General features: G+C 36.3%; 1 protein-coding gene across 1 annotated transcript in view; it reads left to right on the forward strand.

Annotated features, from left to right (window-relative positions):
• Positions 1-23,470, forward strand: part of LOC105439585 (synaptogenesis protein syg-2-like) — a 36,615-nt gene that overhangs the window by 6,362 nt on the left and 6,783 nt on the right. Inside the window, exons 4-13 of the mRNA XM_030978553.1 lie at positions 2,244-2,456; positions 4,007-4,312; positions 4,740-5,072; positions 5,384-5,722; positions 6,126-6,350; positions 6,928-7,117; positions 13,106-13,425; positions 16,908-17,240; positions 17,554-17,892; positions 19,032-19,334. Coding sequence (XP_030834413.1) covers positions 2,244-2,456; positions 4,007-4,312; positions 4,740-5,072; positions 5,384-5,722; positions 6,126-6,350; positions 6,928-7,117; positions 13,106-13,425; positions 16,908-17,240; positions 17,554-17,892; positions 19,032-19,334 — 2,901 coding nt within the window. The remainder of the gene's footprint in view (positions 1-2,243; positions 2,457-4,006; positions 4,313-4,739; positions 5,073-5,383; positions 5,723-6,125; positions 6,351-6,927; positions 7,118-13,105; positions 13,426-16,907; positions 17,241-17,553; positions 17,893-19,031; positions 19,335-23,470) is intronic.

Genomic DNA, 23,470 nt, shown 5'->3' on the forward strand with positions numbered 1-23,470 from the left:
CTTTAAGGTAAATACAGTAAGTTACTGTATTTGGTGCATGCTAAAGCAATATGACAGGTTCATTTCCTTGTTAATACGTTTTTTTTTAACCCATGCAGGATACCATGCATTTGAAGTGTCTATTCTGACATCAAACTCTCTTCCAGTCATTGGCGAGGATTTCACAATGGTCTGTACTTTCACGCCGAAAATCAGATATCGGCGGCTAGTTTGGGCTAAGAGTAACAACATCGTGGTAGCCTCTGACTCTTGTGTGCCGCAATGGCCTTGTGTATTGTCCTATGGTCCTTACCCTTCGAAATTCAACCTTTTGGCAGACACTAGCAGTGGAAATTTGACACTTAAAAAGCTTGACATAAATGATAGCGACAGTTACCAGTGCAGAGTAAGCAGTATTTACAGGGAAGAGAGTCCAGGATCAATTAGCATGCAAGTGACACCGTTGCCGCCAGGTATGTTATTAATTATAATTAATTTACACAGCAAACGTGAAGGATAACATATGGCTAATTCATGATGTGAAAATATACTTTTGATTAAAATCTTAATCGAACCTCTCTTTTCCTGTCTTGTATTATGTGGATATTACTACATGAAAATGTAAGACAAACGCAAGTCTCACGTGCTCACATGCTAGTAAATAGACAAAGTAATTGATACATCTGTATCAAATCATTATTCTTGATGCGTCCTGATAATGTCGACAACATTTTAGTTTGCAGAATATTGGGGGTTCGGTAGATGCTACCGTACAGGGAGGGGAATACTAACATGTTAAACGACAATGGTCTTTTGAATCGCAATAAGCAACAACATTAATAAGTTATTAACTTAAACAAAGAATACTGATATTGCTTTTAAAGGAACTATGTAAATGAAAAGTAGTGTTCCAATGTCTAATTTTGAAAGGCTAAGTGTACTGTGATTTGAATGAATTAGTGAATCCACAAGTAGACTATCATTAACGATTACCTCTTTTGTCGCCAGTTCCGCCCTATTGGCTCGGGATTACTGATGTAAGGTCGAGCCGTTATTACCCTAGCAACGCCAATTTAACGGTAACTGCTGGTGAGCCGCTTGATATCACTTGTACAGCCGACAGGGCGAGGCCTTCTGCAGAAATAGAATGGCGTATACCAGATGATGTAACCGTTGCTATTCTGGATCAGTCCAATGTTATACAAGGCAACAAATATTTATCTAGGAAGACTGCCACAATCACGCCCTCTACGAATGATCAAGGAAAGATTCTACGCTGTGTGGTATCACACCCAGAACTACAAAATAATCTTCAACGCTCGGTTCAATTGAATGTTCACGGTAAGTAATTGTATAAAGTAGGGGTCGTGTCTTCTTTTGCTAACTCGATATGTTTTGCTCAATTCAGATGGCAAAATTGGAGCAGTTTCTAGGGCAATTTGTTATCAATATTTACGAATATTTGTTTAGGTGATTCATATTTTCTCTCCAAATATATTCTTTATAGCCAATATGTTCATACGTTTAAAGAAAATACAACTCTTTCTAGCGTTTCTTAAATGATTGTGTAAATGTTTTTTTTTTCTTTTCAATTCTCTTACATTAAGTTTTACCCGCTAGCATGTTCCTTTTTCCAACTGGAGATAGCGAAGAATACGGAAAATTAACATTAATTTACGTTCAGGAATATTCATTGACTTCAATCACTTGCAAAAGTATTGGATCACTACCACCAACTGAACTGTCCTGGAGACTTGACGACAACAAAAGTCTTTCCAGTAACATAAGTCATTCGAAGTATCGCAGTACTTTAGATGGAAGTTTGTTCGACACCGAAAGTACCATCAAGATACATCCAGAAAGGAAACACCACGGAATGTACCTTTGGTGCTTTGTATCAATTGGAGACTTCCTTGATCATCTGGCAGCTCAATTGGTGGTTTACGGTGAGTTTGGGTTCTTCAAAATGCTGGAATTCTTTCTTCATTGAAATATGTTGGAAATGTTTTGAGTTCAAAGTCCAATTCATCACTAAAAATTGAAAAGATGTTTCTCTTTTGTTTATCAATATATACCCATTTACATGGAAATTGTCATTATAGTAAACAATTTGGCGTTGCCTGTAACTGACAGGGGGAAACGAATGTTTGTCATCATGTTGTCCCTCCTCCTGGCAGTATATCTAAATATTACGTATATACTATTCTATATTTTACCAAAGTACCCATAACTCCATTTTACATTTCTATTTCAAGGCCCACCAGATGTCAAAATGACAACTCCCGATGATCTACGAGATGGTATAGAAACCAACGTAAGCTGCAGAGCTGTTAATGGATACCCTGCTCCGCTCATCCATTGGTACATCGGATCGAGAAATGTGACACATGACTCGTCTCTTAAGGCTTCAATGAATGTAGATGATAGTTATGATGCTGAAAGCACCCTCAACCTCAATCCAAACAGGTTTTATCACGGTAAACCTCTCTTGTGCCAGGCAGTTCAACATACAACACACATAATGCGGTTAGTGAATGATAGCAAGATGCTGAACATATCATGTGAGTATTATTTTTCATTTAAACCTTTGGTAAAGAAAATATATTAAAAAGATCTCCTAAAGCTGCGTAGAATATTTGTCTTTCAACTATTATCAAGACTCTTCGATTGCTTTTCTACCCTTAAATTCTACACAATGTTTTCCTATATGTATGTAACATTCTGTAAATGCTTGTTACTACCGATGGCAGTTGCATATGGAAAACAATAAGTAAAGATAATAATCTGTATGTCCATTTGTATATGTACGTTAATTCAAGTCCCATCACAAAAACCTAAATTGACCTACAAGTTCCTATCCCCACCCATACCTATCCTTCTAGTTTATATCACGTCTTTTCAAAACGTATTCCGATATATTTATATTATCTAGACAATCCAGTTGCGTCCATTTCTTCTCGACGGCTAGCATCAAATAAAGTACGTAATGGGTTCGTGTTGACATGTACTGCAGACGCCAATCCTCCTGCTTTTATCTTCAGATGGTTCTGTAATGGCACACATTTGTCTAGCGACACCCGTAACATAACACTCTCCGAGACGATACAAAAAGGTGAAACACTGTCTTCCAGTGAAGTGACGATTCGAAACCCCCCGTCCGAAGATCCATGTGATTACATCTGCATAGCTGTTTCAAGATACGGTTCCGGTAGTGCAGTCTTTAACTACACAGTTTCTCGTAAGTAGACCTGTGTTTCTTATTGTTTATTTAGTTTAAGTTGTGTCTTGTCTAACTGATACTATATGTTCATTGAATTAAATGGTGCTGGCTTTCGAATAAAAACATGAAACTTATATTCATAAAAACCCGTCTTCTATTACTCATTAAGGATTCAAGTTATTGAACTGAAGAAACCAGACCCTACCAATTTTGCATTTACGCTTTACCACTTAATTTTCCTTATAATGCAGTTGTTCCCTATTCACTTTCTTGGCTTATCGTCGACCAAAATCAAACGACATCTTTAACTCTCTTCGTTGCCTAGCAATCTAAATTCAACATCGGGTTACAACATAATTGGCATTATTAAGAGGTCAAAGTAAAATGCTACAACATTTCGATGGTTGACTGATAATATAATTTAATATTTTACTGTTTAAGGTGCTAGTTAGAGTAAGTTTTCGAAACCCCCTTTGCATTTAATGGACAATTCCAATAATGCCATTCAGAAAGATAAATTGCTTTCACTTCCGTAGCGCAAGAGAGAATTTGATATGCGTGTCAGTCACTGTTCCATTCATTCTGCCATTTAAAACCGATATTGCTTCCTCTTCAGTTTTTATCTGCAGATATTCTGGTAAGATGCACGTTGGTTCTTGACACACACGTCCACGGTTTGAATATACAGGGAGAGACAATCCATTAATGACAATATGAATTATTGTCTTCGAATATTTTTCTTTCTTGCCTTTACCACTTCTAAAACGTATGAAATGAATATGTCTACTCGTATTTGGAACCCACAAGTCCTCCCAGTCGTTGGAGAGAATATCACACTTGCCTGCATTTATACGCCACCATCCACGTCTCGGCTACTGTCTTGGCAGGATGAGAACGGCAATATACTGGCTATCGATAAATGTCAAGGAGTTGGATGCAGCAACGAGCTAAATGTTCCAGATGTATCAAAGTACAGTTTGAGGGCAGATTCTTCCAGCGGAAATCTAACTATTAGGGATTTAACATTGGATGACAGCGGCAGATACCAGTGCTTAGTAGGCACTTTTTCTGATGCAGCTTCCGATGCGATTGATCTGAAAGTGGTGCTATCAGGTAAAATGTTATGTTGTTAGGGAGTGGAGATTGTGCACATAGTGTGTGCGGGCAAGCACTGAATCCAATGACCGGAGTAATAGTATATTTGTAAAGCGCTTAGAGACATTTGTATTAAGTGCTACATAAAAAATAAATATTATTATTATTATTTATTTATTATTTTCGGTATACATATTCAAAGTTCAATTACATGTGGTATAATGATAATAGGGTTAGATTTGTGTCACTGTACGAAGAGAGACATATTTCCAAATATCCTAATGTCATTTGTGACTGATAATCATGGCACTATGCTATTTTGCTATAATGATAATGGTTCAAGTGTGGTAAATTTGTGTCTCAGATGTCATAGTCTTTGGGAGATATCTCGCTTGATAATGTTATTCTAAGAATTAAAACGGTATGCATGTTTTTTTTCTTCCAGCCGAACCTAGATTGCTATCCATCACTGACGGCCGGACTGAGACTGGATACAAGAATGGAGAATCAGTGAGCATCACATCTGGGCGAACCCACAACCTAACATGTTCAGTCCAAGACGCTAGACCACCTGCAAAACTAGAATGGCACATTCCTGAAGAAGTGCAGGTTCAACTGAAAGATCAGTATAACGCTGTTCATGGTGACGCTTACACCTCTCGAAGAGTTGTTTCCGTAACTCCGTCCAGGGACGATGATGGAAAGGTTTTCCGCTGTGTGGCATCGCATCGAGAGCTGGATAATGAGCTTCAAATATTCATCCAATTAGATGTTCAAGGTGATTATCTTACTAATGATATCATCCCATGTTCGCTCGGTGTGTGTGTTCTACCTAATGGGTGAATATTCCTCCCGAGTGTCAGGATTTTCTTAAATGAATGAAACATTTAACATCTTCTAAATCGTTTCTCACTCTTCTGTATCTTTTACATTCGTGTAGGGAGTCACACGAACGTCACTAGATCCTATGATGCCTTCACCGATATTATACTGTTATTATATTGTTAGCGATATTTCACGTCAGTATTTCTCCTTTCAGTAGCCTACTCCGTATGAATATGTGGGTTCTTATTTTGTCTTCCTACTCAGTACCACCAAATGACCTCCAACTTACCGCGTATGGATCCATAGCTATCAATGTAACAGAGACACGAAGTGTCAACGTATTTGAAGATTCTGCAACATCATTCACCTGCAATAGTGTAGGATCTCGTCCAAAAGCTGTTATATCATGGATCATTGGTTCGGACGACGACCTAGGAAGCACGACATCTACATCTACCACGAATGAGGCCGACCAAAGTCTACGTGACACGAAGTCCATTCTACAGTTGATTCCAAGGAGGAGGCATCACAATAAACTCCTTCGATGTGTGGCCCATGCTGGTATAAATCAAAGTCACACAGAAGTGAGGGTTATAGTGTTTGGTAAGTATTATTACGTTGTATTTAATGTTATCTCATCTTCTCTAACTCACAAGAGCTGACGTAATGCGGACTTGGACATACTTTAAAACGTTTAGACATATATATGTACCTGATGTAAAACTATATAATTCGAATAACCGGGTTAACTCATACCACGGTTTGTCAATTATGCGATAAGATATCTCTAAAGAGTGAAAATGTAGAAAAATATGTAGTGACAAACCTTTGGGACGGCTAAAGCAAATTCCTTTAGATATCAACCGATGTGTTCCTGTTGTCGGAATATTTGAGAGTCATTGGCCATTGTTGTTAAAACATATCATCAGGTTTAATTTCCTGTATCCTGTTTTAAGTCAATAATAAAAACAAATTGTGACATAAGAAATGCACTTTGATTTTCAAGGACCACCGGATTCTCCCTACCTAAGTGGAATGGGATGGTTGCAGGATGGAGTGTCATCAAACATGACTTGCACATCCAACAATGGCTACCCAGCACCAACCTTCCAGTGGTACCTTGGATCGAAGAACGTTACCAAAGATTCTAATACAGAGTCTTCGAGGAATATAGATCATCGACTGGATGCCATGAGCGTTTTAAATTTCACACCCACCGTAGACGAAGATGGTGAACTCCTTGTCTGTCAAGTTGTTCAACGAAACGCTTCATCCGTGAAGTCTTGGAGTGTCAGTGAGATTCTTCATGTTCTTTGTAAGTCTGATCTATTTAAGCCAAAATCATTGATTGGGTAGATCTTATTACGAGGCAGGTATATTATGTTGCGTCACCGCCATAGAAACATTACTACCGTTCACATATTTTGTGTTAGCATCATGTGCAGCTGTGAGCCGGCGATTATATTTACTTTTCTATGATTATTTTGAACAGCCAAAGTACGCTTTTTGTTTTACAAACATCACTTGGCTTGATTGTATATCCTTTTACAAAATACTGTTTGTGTTTCAAGAACATTTATGAATTATACATGTTTGGTTCAGATTAATACCTAAGTATACCATATACATGTAGAAAGACCATTATGTTAAGATAACAGTGCTGACATGCTGGTTTTACACAATATTGGTAACTATTAAAACATGTAATACTTACGCTAATAAGAAACACCATCTCAAATATTATTTCCCTGAGCCTCGCATTATTGTTCCCTGAACGTATTTTGTTCTTTCTAAATACAAACATGTAGATTCTCCTGCCATTGTGGACTACTCTGTTCGTCGGGTTTACATTGGTCACCACAATGTTGATGCCATGCTTACATGTATTTCAGAAAGCAGACCCCTAGCCTCAATAACCTGGTTCTTGAATGGCAAGGAACTCATCAATGGCACCCGCCATCACATTCACCACAGTCATCCACAAGAAGATACCTTAAGGTCGAGTATTCTGATTATTGTAAATATTTCGGCAGAAGACGATGGCAACTATACATGTTTGGCTGCTACAAGGCTTGGGAGCGACAGGGCAACAATAACATTTTCATTTTCTGGTAAATCGTTCACTATCAGACCAAGGCGCATTTATTATTTAAAATTATTGTGTCCTATTGTTAAGATAACACATTGCCTGGTACAGTGCTGTACCAATTATAATCCAAGATAACAAATGAGAACAGTATCATACTGCTACGATTGTATAACCTAGGTATTGAGATGATAACCCAGTTAGAGTAACTATCGGGAAATGTTACGGTAGATTACTTTGTCGACCTTGATGAAATATTAAACAAAATCCGAATGAAAATTGATATGGGGTTTCAGTCGGGTTGAATATTGTAAAACTGCCTAAAAAATGGGTGAACGTAAAGCGTAGTGTTAGGGGAAGGATTACGTTTAGGTAAAGGGTTTGGCCCAGGATAAAAAAAAAAGAGGTGATCGGGTTGTCGCCGGAACATGTGACGTACAGTAGTCACTACGACAGTACGATATGAAATTATATCCAAATAAATTGTATTGCTTGGATACTTGCTGATTTTCGGGTAACAAATATGTTGTCTCTGTCATTGATACCATCTTTTAGAAATTTTCCCCAGGGATTCCAGATCCGCCTTATGAGTGCACCGTCGATCAAAACCAGACGACATCATCTACTCTCTTCGTTGCTTGGCAACCTGGAATCGATGATGGGTTTCAGCAAAATATCACTTTAGAGTATATTACTAGGGAAAATCATCATTAGAGGATATATATCTATATCGTGTAATACAATATATATGTAGTTAGTATTTTTAAACATAATTACTGTAAAAAAAAATAGCGTTATGCCTATACATTTAAAGATAAGGCTAATGAGTACAGGTTGCCTTGACCTAAATAGCACACTCTCTCGTTTGGATGTGGACATGATGATACACTCATTAATAGATTTTACTTAATTTATTCATTTAATTCATGGTATAATATAAATCGTTATTAGTAGTCAACGTCTGAATTATTCACATTTTACCAAGATATTTTTTTAAAATCCATAAAGTACAATTATGCAAATGGTAAAATTATACAAACAGGAGATGATAATCATGGTAGCTTGACCAACGAGGTTTATATAATTAACAAAAATAGTACAATTAATATCAGTCATAAAAGATAATTCGTAATGGAGAAGAGGTATTTTCGATTGTGATCAAATTTGTAAAGTATTTAAAATAAGTTCAAAAGATAATAACATTATAAGCAAAGTTCTGAGTATTTAAATGTGAAAAATATTGCACAACTATAACCCGTTTAAGTGGTCAATAAAGTAAGTAATTATATGCATGGCTTGAATAGTGTGAACGATTTTAATATTGTATTATAATTTAATCCTTTTTTTATACTATGATCTAATTAATACTAAACAACTAAAAATGTGGCGACATAAACGCATTAAACCGAGGATAATTGGATATTGCCGGTAGACATATTTCTTTACCTAAGTTTATTGCCGAAAGATTTATAATATGATCAATTAAACCGATAACTAAATAACTTGAACAATCAAAAGGTGGTATCGTTGTCTCGTCCTCACAATCAACTATCCCATTAAAGGAGTTGTTACATATGTAAACGTTGTATCATCCGCTCAATCTGACTTGCGTGCATATAACAAATAAGCACTTTTCCATGAAAAGTGAAGTTTTCTAAAATGTGCGTTTCTTTCCAGCATCGGGGTACCCGGAAGTCACTCGGGTAACATTTCATAAAGTATAATATAAAAAGACCATGTGCAAATTGTTTGTACTTTTGTCGGAAAAATATATTTATCCAGCCCAATGTCGTCTTTTTTGCGTTGGAGAAGAGCAAATAGCGAGTTTCAATCACACTTTGGCCGCTCTTGCAGGCTCTCACTCGTTTCACTGTGGACAAGCGACTTTGGGGCCAGCGGTTAATGAAGATACTAATAGTTAGCTTTCTTCTGGTATTAAACTTGTTTTGATTGTTTGTATAATTTTGTCGGAATAAAGGAAACAAAAAGGCTTGATCAATAACTTATCAGCGTGTGAATTGACCTTTTAACCTTGAATTCCCTGATGCAAGCGCACATAAACAGGTTCTAATAACGTCATCTTCGCTAAATCGATGTCTTTTATCGTAAAATGCTACACTTTCACAATGTTTATACACCTTTTTTTAATTATTAGTAAGATATAACATATTTTGTCTGATATAACTGAAGTTTAGGGTTTTATTTAACGAGTACTTTTAAAATAAGAGCCATTTAACTGTTTTAATTTACTGGATCGTACCATAAAAGTCGCAGGGTAGAAAGATGAATTTTCCAACCGCCCCAAATTTAATTTTAGTTCCGACATTCTGTTAAATGGGTTCGTGTTTTTGAGAATCCACTGCTTTCTGCTCCACAAAACTTCGTTTATCAACTAAATTATTCAAATTTATGGATGCTTCCTTCCCAGGTGTATGTGTTCTTGAAGCATTTCATTCACCTGCTGTACTTCTTTTTACTCCAATTGCCAGAACGCAAATTACATTTTGGTTTTAAAGTTTCATGCGGAGTCGTTTATCAAATATATGTATTCAAATTTATAAATGCTTCCTTCCCAGGTGTTTGGGGGTGTTTATGCATTTCATTCACCTGTTATTATTTTTTGTACTCCAATTGTAAGAATACAAAATGTATTTAGTTTTTATAGTTTCATTCAATAGGTAAGTCAATAAAAGAGTTTGTTCTGCACAATACAAACAATGTGTGTCCCTATTGTACAATGTAATGTGTCCCCTCATTGTGTAATAGTTAATTTACCCATTCACATAATGGAACTACCTGCCCGATGAAGCCAGTAGCTCGTGACCTCTGAGCACTCAACACCGTGTGGGAGTCAGTTTGTGGTCAACTTCTTTTTATGAGACAAATCCAAGCAAATATGTGTTTTTTTCCATTTTACTTTAATTGTGCATTCCCGAGTCAAATGAGGTAGGGGAGAGGACTTATTTATCGGGGCTCCGTTTTGCAAAAAAAAAAGGGAATAGGTTTGGACATTTTGCAATGATGAGAATATGAAAATGATCGCTTCTCCCATCTTGCAAAGAGTGTGCACAGTCCTAATTCTTAGGTTAGTGTTCGTTAGTAATAATAAGTTGGAAACTATGAAGGGTGATAAATTAAGGGAGACTAAAGAAAGACGGTTAAGAGGGAAAGGGAGACAAATAGAGATAAATAGAGAGACATATATATATATATAGAGAGAGAGAGAGAGAGAGAGAGAGAGAGAGAGAGAGAGAGAGAGAGAGGAGAGAGAGAGAGAGACAGAGGGGGAGAAAGGGGAGAAGAATTGAGTACGTGGGTATTAAAAGAGACATGAATCCGCTAGGTGTCCTAGAAAAGTGTACAAGTAGGATACAAAAGAGACGGAACAATGGGCAAGGGGTAGAAATAGACAGGGGAAGAGAAGGAGGATGGGATTGAGAGAGAAAACAAAGATAGAGAGAGAGAAAGAAGGTGAGAATAAGAGATCATTTATATCTTCGCATGAGTATATACATAGTAATCTTGTACGCGATAATGTGTCCGGATAGCATCAACATCAACAAAGTTCCTTTACAAATATTGTATTGGTGGTGCTAGTGTCTATTCGGCATTCAATTGATTTTCTTGTTTCAAACCTAAGTCCTGACATAAATCTGGTAGGTGGGTGTTTTGATGTGCTCTCGGGATCATTCTTGCGAGCCAATCGAAAGGCATTACCAGTCTATCTAAGAGTCTATCTAAACAGTTTATCAGACAGCATCACAATAGTCGAATAGTGGCATTGCGAGGAAGGTACATAGTAACTTTACCACCGAATTTGGAATTCGTTGCAGAGCTTCGAATAAAACCAATTTCTTTGAGTTTTGCTTTGCCATGACGTAAACATGGCACCTATATGACATGTGTTCGGCTAAAAAGACAACTAAGTATTAACACAAAAACATGGAGTGACTGAAAGACGATTAGATTTGGTATCATATGCACCATATACTAATTGCTACAATTACATCAGAATCCTATGGAAAACTTTTAAAATTACTTTTATCTTGATTTTCCAATTTGAAGTGATTTTGTCACAATGTCTGAAGAGAAAGAGCGCCCTTCTTGTTTAATCGTTTACAGCGCGCATACTGTCATTTTAAATCGATGGTTTAGTGAAGGTTGTGAAACTGAATCGGTGTCAGGACAAACATGATATTTGTTTCACTCCTAACGCTATAAATCATCAACAATTCCTCCAAAGTATGGTCTATTAGTTCAAATGCATTGCTTTCATAATCATCGATAGTGTGTGTTGTAAGCTCGTCAAATAAAATTTCGAATAGCAAGACTCGATTGCAGAATGTTGAAGGCGATTTGTGCTAAAGCTTTACTTTTTCTCTCTGTTATCATCTCGAAATCTGGTAAGTTTAATTTCATGTTAAATTTATAAAAGTCGTTCGTACTAAGCCCGGGTGAAGAATTGGGGAAATGTAACAACGTAAAAATTATATTTATTCAATAGACGTTGCATGCATGTTTTCGAAATGCTGTCTACCTCATAATAATCCACTTACATTTTTACTCTCTGCATTTCATGATGGAAGTATATAGATAATAACATTATCAAATCAGTATGATTGTATGGCAGTTCCGACATTGGCAACAAACATGGTTATAAAGCCAAACTATCGAAATCATTTTACAAGCTCAGATCTATGAGGTGCATCTCATTTATACTTAGGCAATGCTTGGCATGGCAGACACGTATTTAGAAGTATTCGGGACAATTGATTAATATACTGGAAAGTTGGTCCATCGTCATCCATGGCTAATGTGTTTGCCTGAAAAATTATTTGAACAAAGTTACAAGGGTAGGGTACACCTCTAATCCATTAGTGAATAACAATTGAAAGAAAGAAAAACAAAAGCAAGATGAAAGAGAAAAAGAAAGAGGTAAAGGGAAGAAGGACAAGAAAAATAAGACGCCTAGAACCCCCTCCTTATAAATCAGTAGTCCTCCCCCATGGGTCCAGTACCTCTTAAGTGAGTTGGGCTCACTCGACGCCACTGTATTTGTTACATGCTTTATTCAATAACCTGGGTTTCTTTCATTTCACTTTAGCCCATACAGGATACCATGCATTTCAAGTTTCGATTCAAACAGGTAACTCTCTACCAATCATCGGGAAAGATTTCACACTTGTCTGTACCTTTATGCCGCAAACCAGGAACCGACTTGTCATTTGGGAAGGGAGTGGTTATCTTAATACGCTGGCCTCTCACGACTGTCAGGAACATCTTTCTTGTATGTTGACTGTTATCGACCAAAGGAAATTCAGCTTGTTAGCAGACTATTACAGTGTGAATCTAACAATAAAACAACTTGAACAAAATGATGAAGACAATTACAAATGCACTGTAAGCGATACGGTTGGGTCAGCGAATCTAGGATCATCTAGCATGCGAGTAACTCCATTAATACCAGGTATACTATTCATAAAAACAAACTACAAAGCACCAGTAAACGATACCGTATTCATTCATACATAACACTGTGGCAAACAGTACAAAGAGGGTCTTCAAGTATTACATTTTACACAAAATTGGCGTGTTCAAAACTTGATATATTCTGCAAATAGTTCGATAAAACAATCACCTATATTGATTTGAAAATGTATCTAAACATTCGGCTACAAAGTAACTTACACGTCGACACCAACAAAGTGATAGTGAAATGAATAATTCAATGATATGTGATATTCCAATATCTTTTTGTTGAAGTTGTAATCTTTGAAAGCTTGTGATAACAGTCAATAGTGATTACATCCCAAGGGTTTAGACTATCAGATAGAGCGAGTTATATTGGAGTTGGGGTTTTAATCATAGATATTCCCTCTTGTGTCGCTAGCCCCACCCAGTTGGTTCATTATCACTAGTGTAAGATCGAGCAGCTACCTGAGCAACACCAGTGTTACGGTATCAGCTGAACAGCCGTACGACATCACATGTGAAGCATACGGAGCAAGACCTCCATCGTTACTGGAATGGCGTATACCAGATGATGTAACCGTTGTTCGTCAAGATCAATCTGATGTCGTACGAGGCAAAAGCTATGTCTCTCAGAACACTGTTACAATCACACCATCTAGGAATGATCAAGGAAAGAATCTCGGCTGCGTAGCGTCACATCCAAAACTACAAAATGATCTTCAACGCTCAGTTCAACTGAATGTTCAGGGTAAGTAAATGTGTTTAGGTAGCATGTCTTCCCTGTAGTTATGTGGTGCCAATATCATTAAAGGTGAGATCAGTGTTGTATTTCTATTTATGTACTAAAAATCGAGCAGTTTCTGGGCCGAAATATCAAAAAATGTTTAGATATGTTTATTCACGAGATTCATATTTTTTTCTACAAGTATTTTATTTCCATCCATATGTACAAACGTATTAAATATATATCCTAAAAACAATATCTAGCGTTTCTTACATGCTTCCTTCCCAATTTCTCTTTATTAAGTTATTCCCTCTAGCCTGTTGCTTTTTCTATCTGGAGAAAGCGAGAAAAATGGACAAGGGTCAACCACCATTTACGTTTATGAAGATTCATTGACTTCAATCACTTGTAAAAGTATAGGATCTCTACCAGCAGCTGAACTATCATGGAGACTTGACGACAACAAAAGTCTTCCCAGTAACATAAGTCATTCGAATTATCGCAGTGCTGTAGATCAAAGTTTGTTCGACACCGAAAGTACCATCGAGATGTGCCCAAAAGGAAACACCACGGGATTTACCTTTGGTGCTATGCATCTGTGGGAGATTTTCTTGATCTACGGGTAGCTAAACTGATGGTTTATAGTGAGTTCAGGTTCTTTAATATACCGGTATGCCATTACTGAAAGTCCCATACATCACTTATAATTAAAAAATTTTATTTATTAATATATACCCGATTTTAACGAAATTATCATTATAATTATAACTAAATTCGCATCTCCTTGGACTGGGAGGGGAAATAAGGATTGTTTGTCAGCATGACCCTCGTGTCTTTTCTCATCACTGTATAACGTAATATCATATTTAAGAGTTTATATATCTAACCAAATGAAAATTTGAGCCATCAAGGTTTTACCCATAACCAAATATTTCATTTCTATAAAAAGAGGTGACTGTTTTATTTATTAATATATACCCGATTTTAACGAAATTATCATTATAGTTATAACTAAATTCGCATCTCCTTGGACTGGGAGAGGAAATAAGGATTGTTTGTCAGCATGACCCTCGTGTATTTTCTCCTCGCTGTATAACTTAATATTATATTTAAGAGTTTATATATCTAACCAAATGAAAATTTGAGCCATCAGGGTTTATCCATAACCAAATATTTCATTTCTATATAAAGGCCACCCGATTGTGTTAACATAACGAAACCAGAGGACCTACAAGATGGTATAAAAAACAATGCAAGCTGCAGAGCTGACAATGGATACCCTGCTCCGCTCATCCATTGGTACATCGGAACTAGAAATGTGACACATGATTCGTCTCTTAAGACTTCAATGAATGTAGATGATCGGTATGATGTTGAAAGCACCCTTACCCTCATACCAAAGAGGTTTGACCATGGGAAGCATCTTCTCTGTCAGGCTGTTTATCCCACAAGACCCTCCATGCGGTCAATGAATGATAGCATGGTCCTGAACATATCATGTGAGTATTAAGTTCTAAGTGAAAGAAATTGGTAAGGAAATTGTATTATCGCGTAGGATATTGGTCTGTGTACGTGTTCATCAACTATCCTCAAGTTTTTTTCAATTCTGTTGTTTTCCTTTTACTTCAACACACTTTTGTTTCTACGTTTTCCTATCTGACATCAGAATATATATGGATAACGATCAGTCAAAGTAACTGGCTATAATGTCAATAACTCTCTTTTTTCCTGTAAACATTGGCAAGTGTAATTCAGTCCGCTGCTAATAACTTTGATTTAAGTCCAATTCACACCCTTATCTCTCGTTCTATTTTCAATATTTTTCTTCAATCTAGATTATCCAGTTGTGTTCGTTTCTTCCCGACGGCTTACATCAAATAAAGAACGTACTGGGTTCGTGTTGACATGTACCTCAGACGCCAATCCTCGTGCTTTTATCTTCCAATGGCTCTGTAACGGCATACAGTTTCATAATGGCACTCATAACGAGACTTTCCCCGGAGGTAAAATGCTGACTTCCAGTTTAGTGGCGATTCGAAACCATCTGTTCGGAGATCCATGTGACTACGAATGCATTGCTCTTTCAAGTTTTGGCTCCGGTAGGACAGTCTTTAACTCAAGTTTTTTTCGTAAGTAGAACTGTTCTTATTTTATTTATTCATTTTCATTGTATCTTTAGGCCCACTTGTGTCTTGCCGAGCTGATTCTCTATGTTCATTTAATTAAATGGTGCTCGCTTCCAAATAAATATCAACAAAAACATTCAACTTATATCTATGAAACTAAAACCGTATTTTAATATCCTTAATAATTCAATTCATTGACCAGAAGAAACCAGACCCTACCAACTTTTTATTAACACTTTACCACTCATTAACCTTAAAATGCAGTTATTCCCGATTCACCTTCTTTGGTTACCGTCGACCAACACCAAACGACATCTTCAACTCTCTTCGTTGTCTTGCAATCTGGATTTAATATCAGAATACGACACGATTTGCATTATTAAGGTTCAAAGTTTTCAAAACCCCCTTTTCATTTAAAATGGACCATTCCACTTATGTCCTTCAGATAGATGAATTGTTTTCACTTTCGTAGCGCAAGAGAGAAGTGAATAATCATACCAGCCACTTGTCTATGTGTCTACTCACTCAGTCATTGCTAACCGTTAGTGCACAACGTTCATTTTTTAATTCTCCAGATATTCTGTTAGGTTGCTAGATCGTTCATGCAACGCACCTCAAATGTTGAAATATCCAAAGAAATGAGACATAACAGCAATATGGACGAATATTTTTATATATTTCTCTACCTCACCTTCATCGTTTCTAACACAAATGAGATTAGCGTGTCTACTAGTATTCATAATTTAGATATTCTCCCAGTCGTTGGTGAGAATATAACACTTGCCTGCATCGTCACCACTCCATTGACATATCGCCAACTGTCTTGGATTGACTGGAATAACAAAATCCTAGCTACTTGTCAAGGAATGGGATGCAGAAACGAGCGAAATGTCACAGATATGTTTAAGTACAGTGTGAGGGCAGATTCTTCCAGTGGAAATCTAACTGTTAGGAATTTAACAGTGGATGACAGCGGAAGATATCGGTGCCTAATTTTCACATCTTCTGATTCATTTACAAGTGGAATTGAACTGACGGTACTGTTATCAAGTAATGTATTCTAACATTATTCTAGATGGCTTAATCTAGTCATGATGTATGCAAAATTGCAATATATATGATTTATTACTATTTCAAAATCAATAAAACATCCGATTTAAAAAAAATAGTAATGTCAGGTGTAGCATCATCAATAATTTGTACTTTAATTGAGTTTTATCCTTGGCTGAAAATAATACAAACCATGGTATTTTACAAATAGTATTGATTTTGTGATATTTTTTGTTTGTTTATGCACAAATTTGTCTTAGAATTTGGTAAACGAAACATATATGCCAGTGTCAATTATTTATAAATATCTACGTTTTGCTTCATTTCCAGCCACACCTAGCTTCCTATCCATCACCGATGATAAGTCTGAGGATGGATACAAGAATGGATCATCCGTGAGCATCATATCTGGGCGAACCCACAACCTAACATGTTCAGTCCGAGACGCTAAACCACCTGCAAAACTGAAGTGGCTGATTCCTGAAGAAGTGCAGGCTCGCCTGGAAGATCAGTATAACGCTGTATATGGTGACGCTTACACCTCTCGGAGAGTTGTTTCTGTAACACCGTGCAGGGACGATGATGGAAAGATTTTTCGGTGTCTGGCCTCGCATCGGGAGCTTTATAATGAACTTCAAATGTTCATCCACTTAGATGTTCAAGGTGATTATTTAACAAATGATACCATCCCATGGTTGATCGTGTGTGTGTGTGTGTGTGTGTGTGCTCTGCCCAACTGAATATGTTTCTAAATTTAAGGATTGTCTAAAATTGATTAAACATTCAGCATCTTCCAAAACACCTTTTACTCTTCTGTATTTCTACATTCTGGTACGGAATCATAACATCGTCACGTCATGATGCTTTTACCACTTAAATATTATTGGCATATTGTTAGCAATAGTTCACCTCTGTATCGCTCCTTTCAGTACATGACTTCGTACGCACATTGAGGTTTCTTACTCTCCCCACTCAGTACCGCCAAGTGACCTCCGGCTTACCGCCTACGTGTCCATAGCCACCAGTCCAACAGAGACAAAAAGTGTCATAGTCTTTGAACACTCGGCAACATCATTCACCTGCAAGAGTGTAGGATCTCGCCCTTCAGCTGTTATATCATGGATTATTGGTTCGGACGACGACCTAGGAAGCATGACATATACATCCACCAACAATCTGGCCGACCCAGGTTTACGTGACACAACATCTAATCTACAGTTAATTCCAAAGAGGAGGCATCACAATCAATTTCTCAGATGTGTGGCCGATACTGGTATGAACCAACTTCAAACAGAAGTGCGGGTTATCGTCCATGGTGAGTATTCGTAAGTGGTATTAACAATCCTCTCTAATTTACATAAAAGAAAACCAAATGCAGTCTGTGACATACTGCGACACACTTGGACATTGGTTTATATCACATGTGCAACTTAACATTTTGAATATAGGGGCGACTCATAACATACTTTGACTTTTCTGCAGCAAGTTAATTTTAATGAAGTGAACATTGTGGAAAGCCTTTAGTAACAAACTTTGGTGACAGCTCAAGCAAATTCTTAAGATATCAAACGATTTTTATTTCTTGTCAAAAACTTGAGTTACATAGGTACTTGCTTTATATATCTTCGTCAGGTTTTAGTTATTGTATAGCTGTATATGTGATAAGTTACTTGGACTTATAATCTAAAATATGGCATATGAAATATATCTTGACTTCCAAGGACCACCCGATCCTCCTTACCTTGTTGGAACAAAAACATTGCAGGAAGGAGTGTCATCAAATGTGACTTGCACGTCGGACAACGGCTATCCAGCATCTACTTTTCAATGGTACCTTGGATCAAATAACGTCACCAAAGAGTCTAATATACAGTCTTCGAGGAATCGAATTCATCGAGTGGATGCCACAAGTGTTTTTATTTCACTCCCACGGTAGACGATCATGGAAAACTCCTTGTCTGTCAAGTTTTTCAAGCAAACGCTGCATCCATGAAATCTTTGAATGTCAGTGAGGTTCTGCATGTTCTATGTAAGTCTGATTTATGTTAGCCTTACCCATTCATCGTGTAGATCTTACCACGAGACATGTATATAACGTTTCCTCACCGCTAACAAATTATTACCATTTGCGTTACTTGGTAAGCTGACAATATACTTGTCCATGATTATATTGAACAGACGATGGTACGTTATTTGTTTAACCAAACAATCAGCTGGTTTATTCGTACAAATAACTGTTTGTGACGCAGTAACATTTCTGAACCCTCTAAATCTTTATTGAAACATCAAGATTGGTAAAGATTAATATCGAAGGATAACATAGACCTGCAGAAAGACCGTTCTATTTCAGTCTCATGGTTATTATATGTTAGCTTGACAACAAATAATTTTTTCCTGAGCCTCGCTTTATTGTAACCTGAACGTATGTTCTTCTTCCTAAATACATACATGTAGATTATCCTGTCATTGTGGACTACTCTGTTCGTCGGGTTTCCAGTGGTCAAAAGAGCGTTGATGCCATTCTCACATGCACATCAGATAGCAGACCCCTGGCCTCAATAACCTGGTTTTCTAATGGCGCGGAGATCAACAACAGCAACCGCCATCAGATTCACCACAGTCTTCTTCAAGAAGATACCTTGAGGTCGAGTAATTTGGATATTTCTAATATTTCGGCAGAAGACGATGGCAACTATACGTGTTCGGCTGAGACAAGGCTTGGGAACGACAGCGCAACTATAACCTTGTCATATTCTGGTAAATCTCTTACTATCACACCGATGCGCATTTATGTAATATGATCATGTCATATTGTTGAGATGACACATTGCCTGGTCCAGTGCTGTGCTATTGATAATCCCAGATGACAAATAAGAACAGAATCATACTGTTATGATTATATAACCCAGGTTATGAGATGATAACCCAGTAACTATTGGGCAATGTGAAACTTGTCTTTAGTGCGGTAGATTACTGTGTCGACTTTTAGAAACAGTTGATGGTTGAAGGGTTGATTACATGTCCGACAATGTTCTGGTGAAAATTTATTTGAGTATTACTTTGCCAATGGTACCCTGTGAAGGTACTGCCTGTAAGTTTGGTTAATCTTAAGTGAAGGGTTATGATTAGGGTTAAGTTTAGGTATAGGGTTTGACCTAGGTTTAAAATTTAGAGTTCTGTTGGTATACGAAGTGATCGCGTTGTCGCCAGAACATTTGACGTACAGCCGTCAGCCCGTCACTACAACAATACAATATGATATTATATTCAAATTAATTATATTGGTTTGATAGTTGTTGATTTGGGGGAACTTCATATAAAGAAGGAGTCCGGATCCACCGTATTGGTTCATCGTCGATCTAAACCAGACGACATCATCTACTCTCTTCGTAGCTTGGCAACCTAGAATCTGTTTGTTTTCTGCAATATTTCCCTTTACATTATAATACGAGGGTTTCGGTATTGATCCTGATTTTACACGTTTCCTTGAGATTTGCTAAATATCTCACATGTTTTTCATGAAAGACGTTATAGTTGTAACCAACGAATTGTATTCGTGTATTGTAATGTATTGTATGTATGTGTTATGTTTTTGTATAAAGCAATGAAAATAAGTTGACGATTTCTACATTTGTAATGCTTCCCCTTTTTTGGTACTGTAAATCTATACATGTTTATGGTTAGGCCTAAGTACTATATAGACCGTGTGTTACATGCCTAATACAGGACTTGAGTGTACTGAATTCAATTCAATTTTATTTTATTCAAGTCCATTAAAAAAAAGTTCATTGAAAAACAGTGTACATTGACAACATATTTACATGTAGGATTCACAGTATACATTGAACTTTAAACATACAATTAAAAAGAGAAGTAAAGACAAGAGTAAGAAATCAAGGAAATAGATAATGAACATGAAATGGAAATTGCCAAAGAACCAAATAAAGGTTCTGTCGAGGCAATTCCCAGCTTATTAAAATACCGAAATTTTTACTGATAAAGAATTAGAAAAGCATAGTGACATTACGGCAAAAGAGTTTAAAAGTTATAGAAGTTTAAAAGTTAGGATGGATTAATTATTTGTAGAGTTTGTGAATAAAAAAAACCTTAAGTTTTGATTTAAGAGAATGAAGAAACGAAATTGATTTAATATAATGGGGAAGAGAGTTCCATGTTAACGGTCCTTTTGATTTGAAAGAAAGAGATGATGCTGTATTTTTAGATTTGTCTACATAGTAATTTTCCGGATTTCTGGTATTATAATTATGCATATCTGTTTAACATTTAATAATAGAGACAAGATTATATGGCATTTTGTTATGCTTATGTTTAAAGACCATGGGCCTTGTTTAGTTTTTTTTTTTAAGGGTTTACGTTAACCTATATGACATTTGTTACGATCTTTAGTGTTTAATGACAACTGAACATTGTCGCTGTAAATATGTATGAGAATTACAAAACAGAAATATGATTACTTATCGAGGACAAACGTAAATAAATCTTGTTACTTCTATATCGTTAAAGAACGATATACATATATTTTTGTATATTTATATCTAATCTTTTTGAAGTAACAATTGAAAAAAAGTTTCATGCCGATACATTGAAAGATAAATGAATACGGCTCAACTTAAACCAAATAGCAAACTCTGTCGTTTGGATGCGGACAGGGTGATTCACTCATTAATATATTGTACTTTTTTATTTATGTATGTATACATGGCATAATACAAAACGTGGTTAGCTGTCATTGGCTTGATTGTTTAAATATTTATAACAAATACATTTTGAAAGTACACAGAAGGCAAAAATGAAAATAACGTACCAAATGATAATAAGCCTGCAAAGACCACTGTGGTTTAAATATTTTAAAAACAAATATAACAAACAATATAAGTAGACAAAAACATATTTCATAATTCCATGGAGAGAAGTAATTGCATTTATAATCGATAAATTAGTTGCATCATTCCTATCATTCTTTCCACCCTCTTCTTCCCTTGCTCCCCCCCCCTCTTTCTCTCCCCCTCCCCGTCTAGCACGTGGGATGTTTGTATTTATTTCAATCATTTAATAACGAATAGTTCAAATTTAAATTATTTTGAATGAGGTGAACAGGGAATATAATTACAATTAATAATAATGATTGATTGTAGAATATAAAAACATATTGCAAAGTTGTAATCCTTAAAGTGGTCAGTAAACAATCTCATTTTATGCAGGGCTTGGATGGAGTGAAAAAAAAAATTATATATTGTTGTTATTATCTAAGACTGTACAGTTTGTATATTAATGTAATGAACAATAAGTTAGTTAGAAAATATGGCGAAATCAACGCATTAAACCGAGGATAATTGAATATTGCTGGAGAGTTTACCAAGTGTATTTCATGACAAATTTATAATATTATTGGTCAAATTAATAGCTGACTAACTAAAACAGTAGGTGGAATAATTGTATACTTATAACAATCAATGTTCCCCCACTTAAAGGAATTATGGGAATTGTCCCCATTTTACTCTAAATTTGCGATTCTCGCTCCGATTGAGGTAGAGAAGAGCATTTTTTTTTATTCGCGCTCCAATTTTTGTGCAATTTTTTTTTGTGGAATAGGTTTAAACCTTTCGCAATGATCGGGAAATGTAAAAATGACCGCAAGCGGAAGAAGCCACAGCAAAACTTTGATAAAAGTCCTTCGACCCAATCCTTCGACCAAACTTAATGCCAGTGTATGCAGTTTTTATTTAGGGTTGGGCAGTCCAAATGCTTGTATTATTGTTTTTTATTGGAACTGTTATTAATTTATTTTGGTTGCCTCTTCAGTAAACATACTTCTATCACTGAGTGCCCTTCACAATATAAACAATGTTTTAAAATATTTACAGACTTAATAAATACAAATTGAACACATAAATAACAATATTACAAAATATTACAAAATAAAATAAAATAATAAGAAATAGTATGAATTCAATATTGCAAAGGGTAGCTTAACATATGAATGATTAAAACATCAATTGATACATTATTCAATTGTCCAAGTATTGATTACTGCCGTTGAGAGGAAAATGAAGTAATAAATATTATAATGCATATTGAGGGAGAGTAAAGAGGGAGTGGGAGAGATAGAGAGAGAGGGGAGGACAATTGACTACGAGGTTATTACAGGAGATATGACTTCGCTAGAGTGGATGTCGTAGGAGAGTGTACAAGTAGGGTACAACAGAAACGAAAATGGGAGATGGGTAGAAAAAGGGAGAAGAAGAGATGGAAAATGGAAGTGAGAGAATGAAAAGGGGGGACAGACAAAAAGAGAGATCATTTATATATGTATATACATATATAGTAATTCTATACACGGTAATGTCTCCGGATAGCGTAAAACAGTTATACAAAAGTTGATTTAAAATATTTGAGTAATGGAGCTAGTCTCTGTTTGACTTTAATATATTTTGTATTGTTTCGACCCTGAGTACTAAAAAGTTCGGTTACCACTCTTTTACAATAACACCGGTTTCTTCAAAGGAGGCAGTGTTTTTTGGGATCGTGTAAGTATTGGGGTTTCTGAGTCCACTTTGAGTGTAGGTCTTTCCATTGGAAGGCCTGTCATAAATCGGGTTAGTGGGATCTTGGATGCGCTCTCATGATCATTATATCGAGGAGTCCATTGTACAGTTTGACCACTCAACTTCACAATACTTAAACAATGGAATTATGAGGGAGGTATATAGAAACCTAGACAAAAATTGTGGAATCCATTGCTTTGCAGATCTTCTAAGAAAATTATTGTGTGACTGATTACGATGAGATTGTATATCATATGCACCAGATCGAATTACTACAACTACATCAAAATCCTGAGAGAAATTTTTGCAGTGTATTTTATTTTGATT

The sequence above is a fragment of the Strongylocentrotus purpuratus genome, unplaced genomic scaffold, assembly GCF_000002235.5.
Source record: "Strongylocentrotus purpuratus isolate Spur 01 unplaced genomic scaffold, Spur_5.0 spur5_scaffold_1, whole genome shotgun sequence".
Classification (NCBI taxonomy): Eukaryota; Metazoa; Echinodermata; class Echinoidea; order Camarodonta; family Strongylocentrotidae; genus Strongylocentrotus; species Strongylocentrotus purpuratus.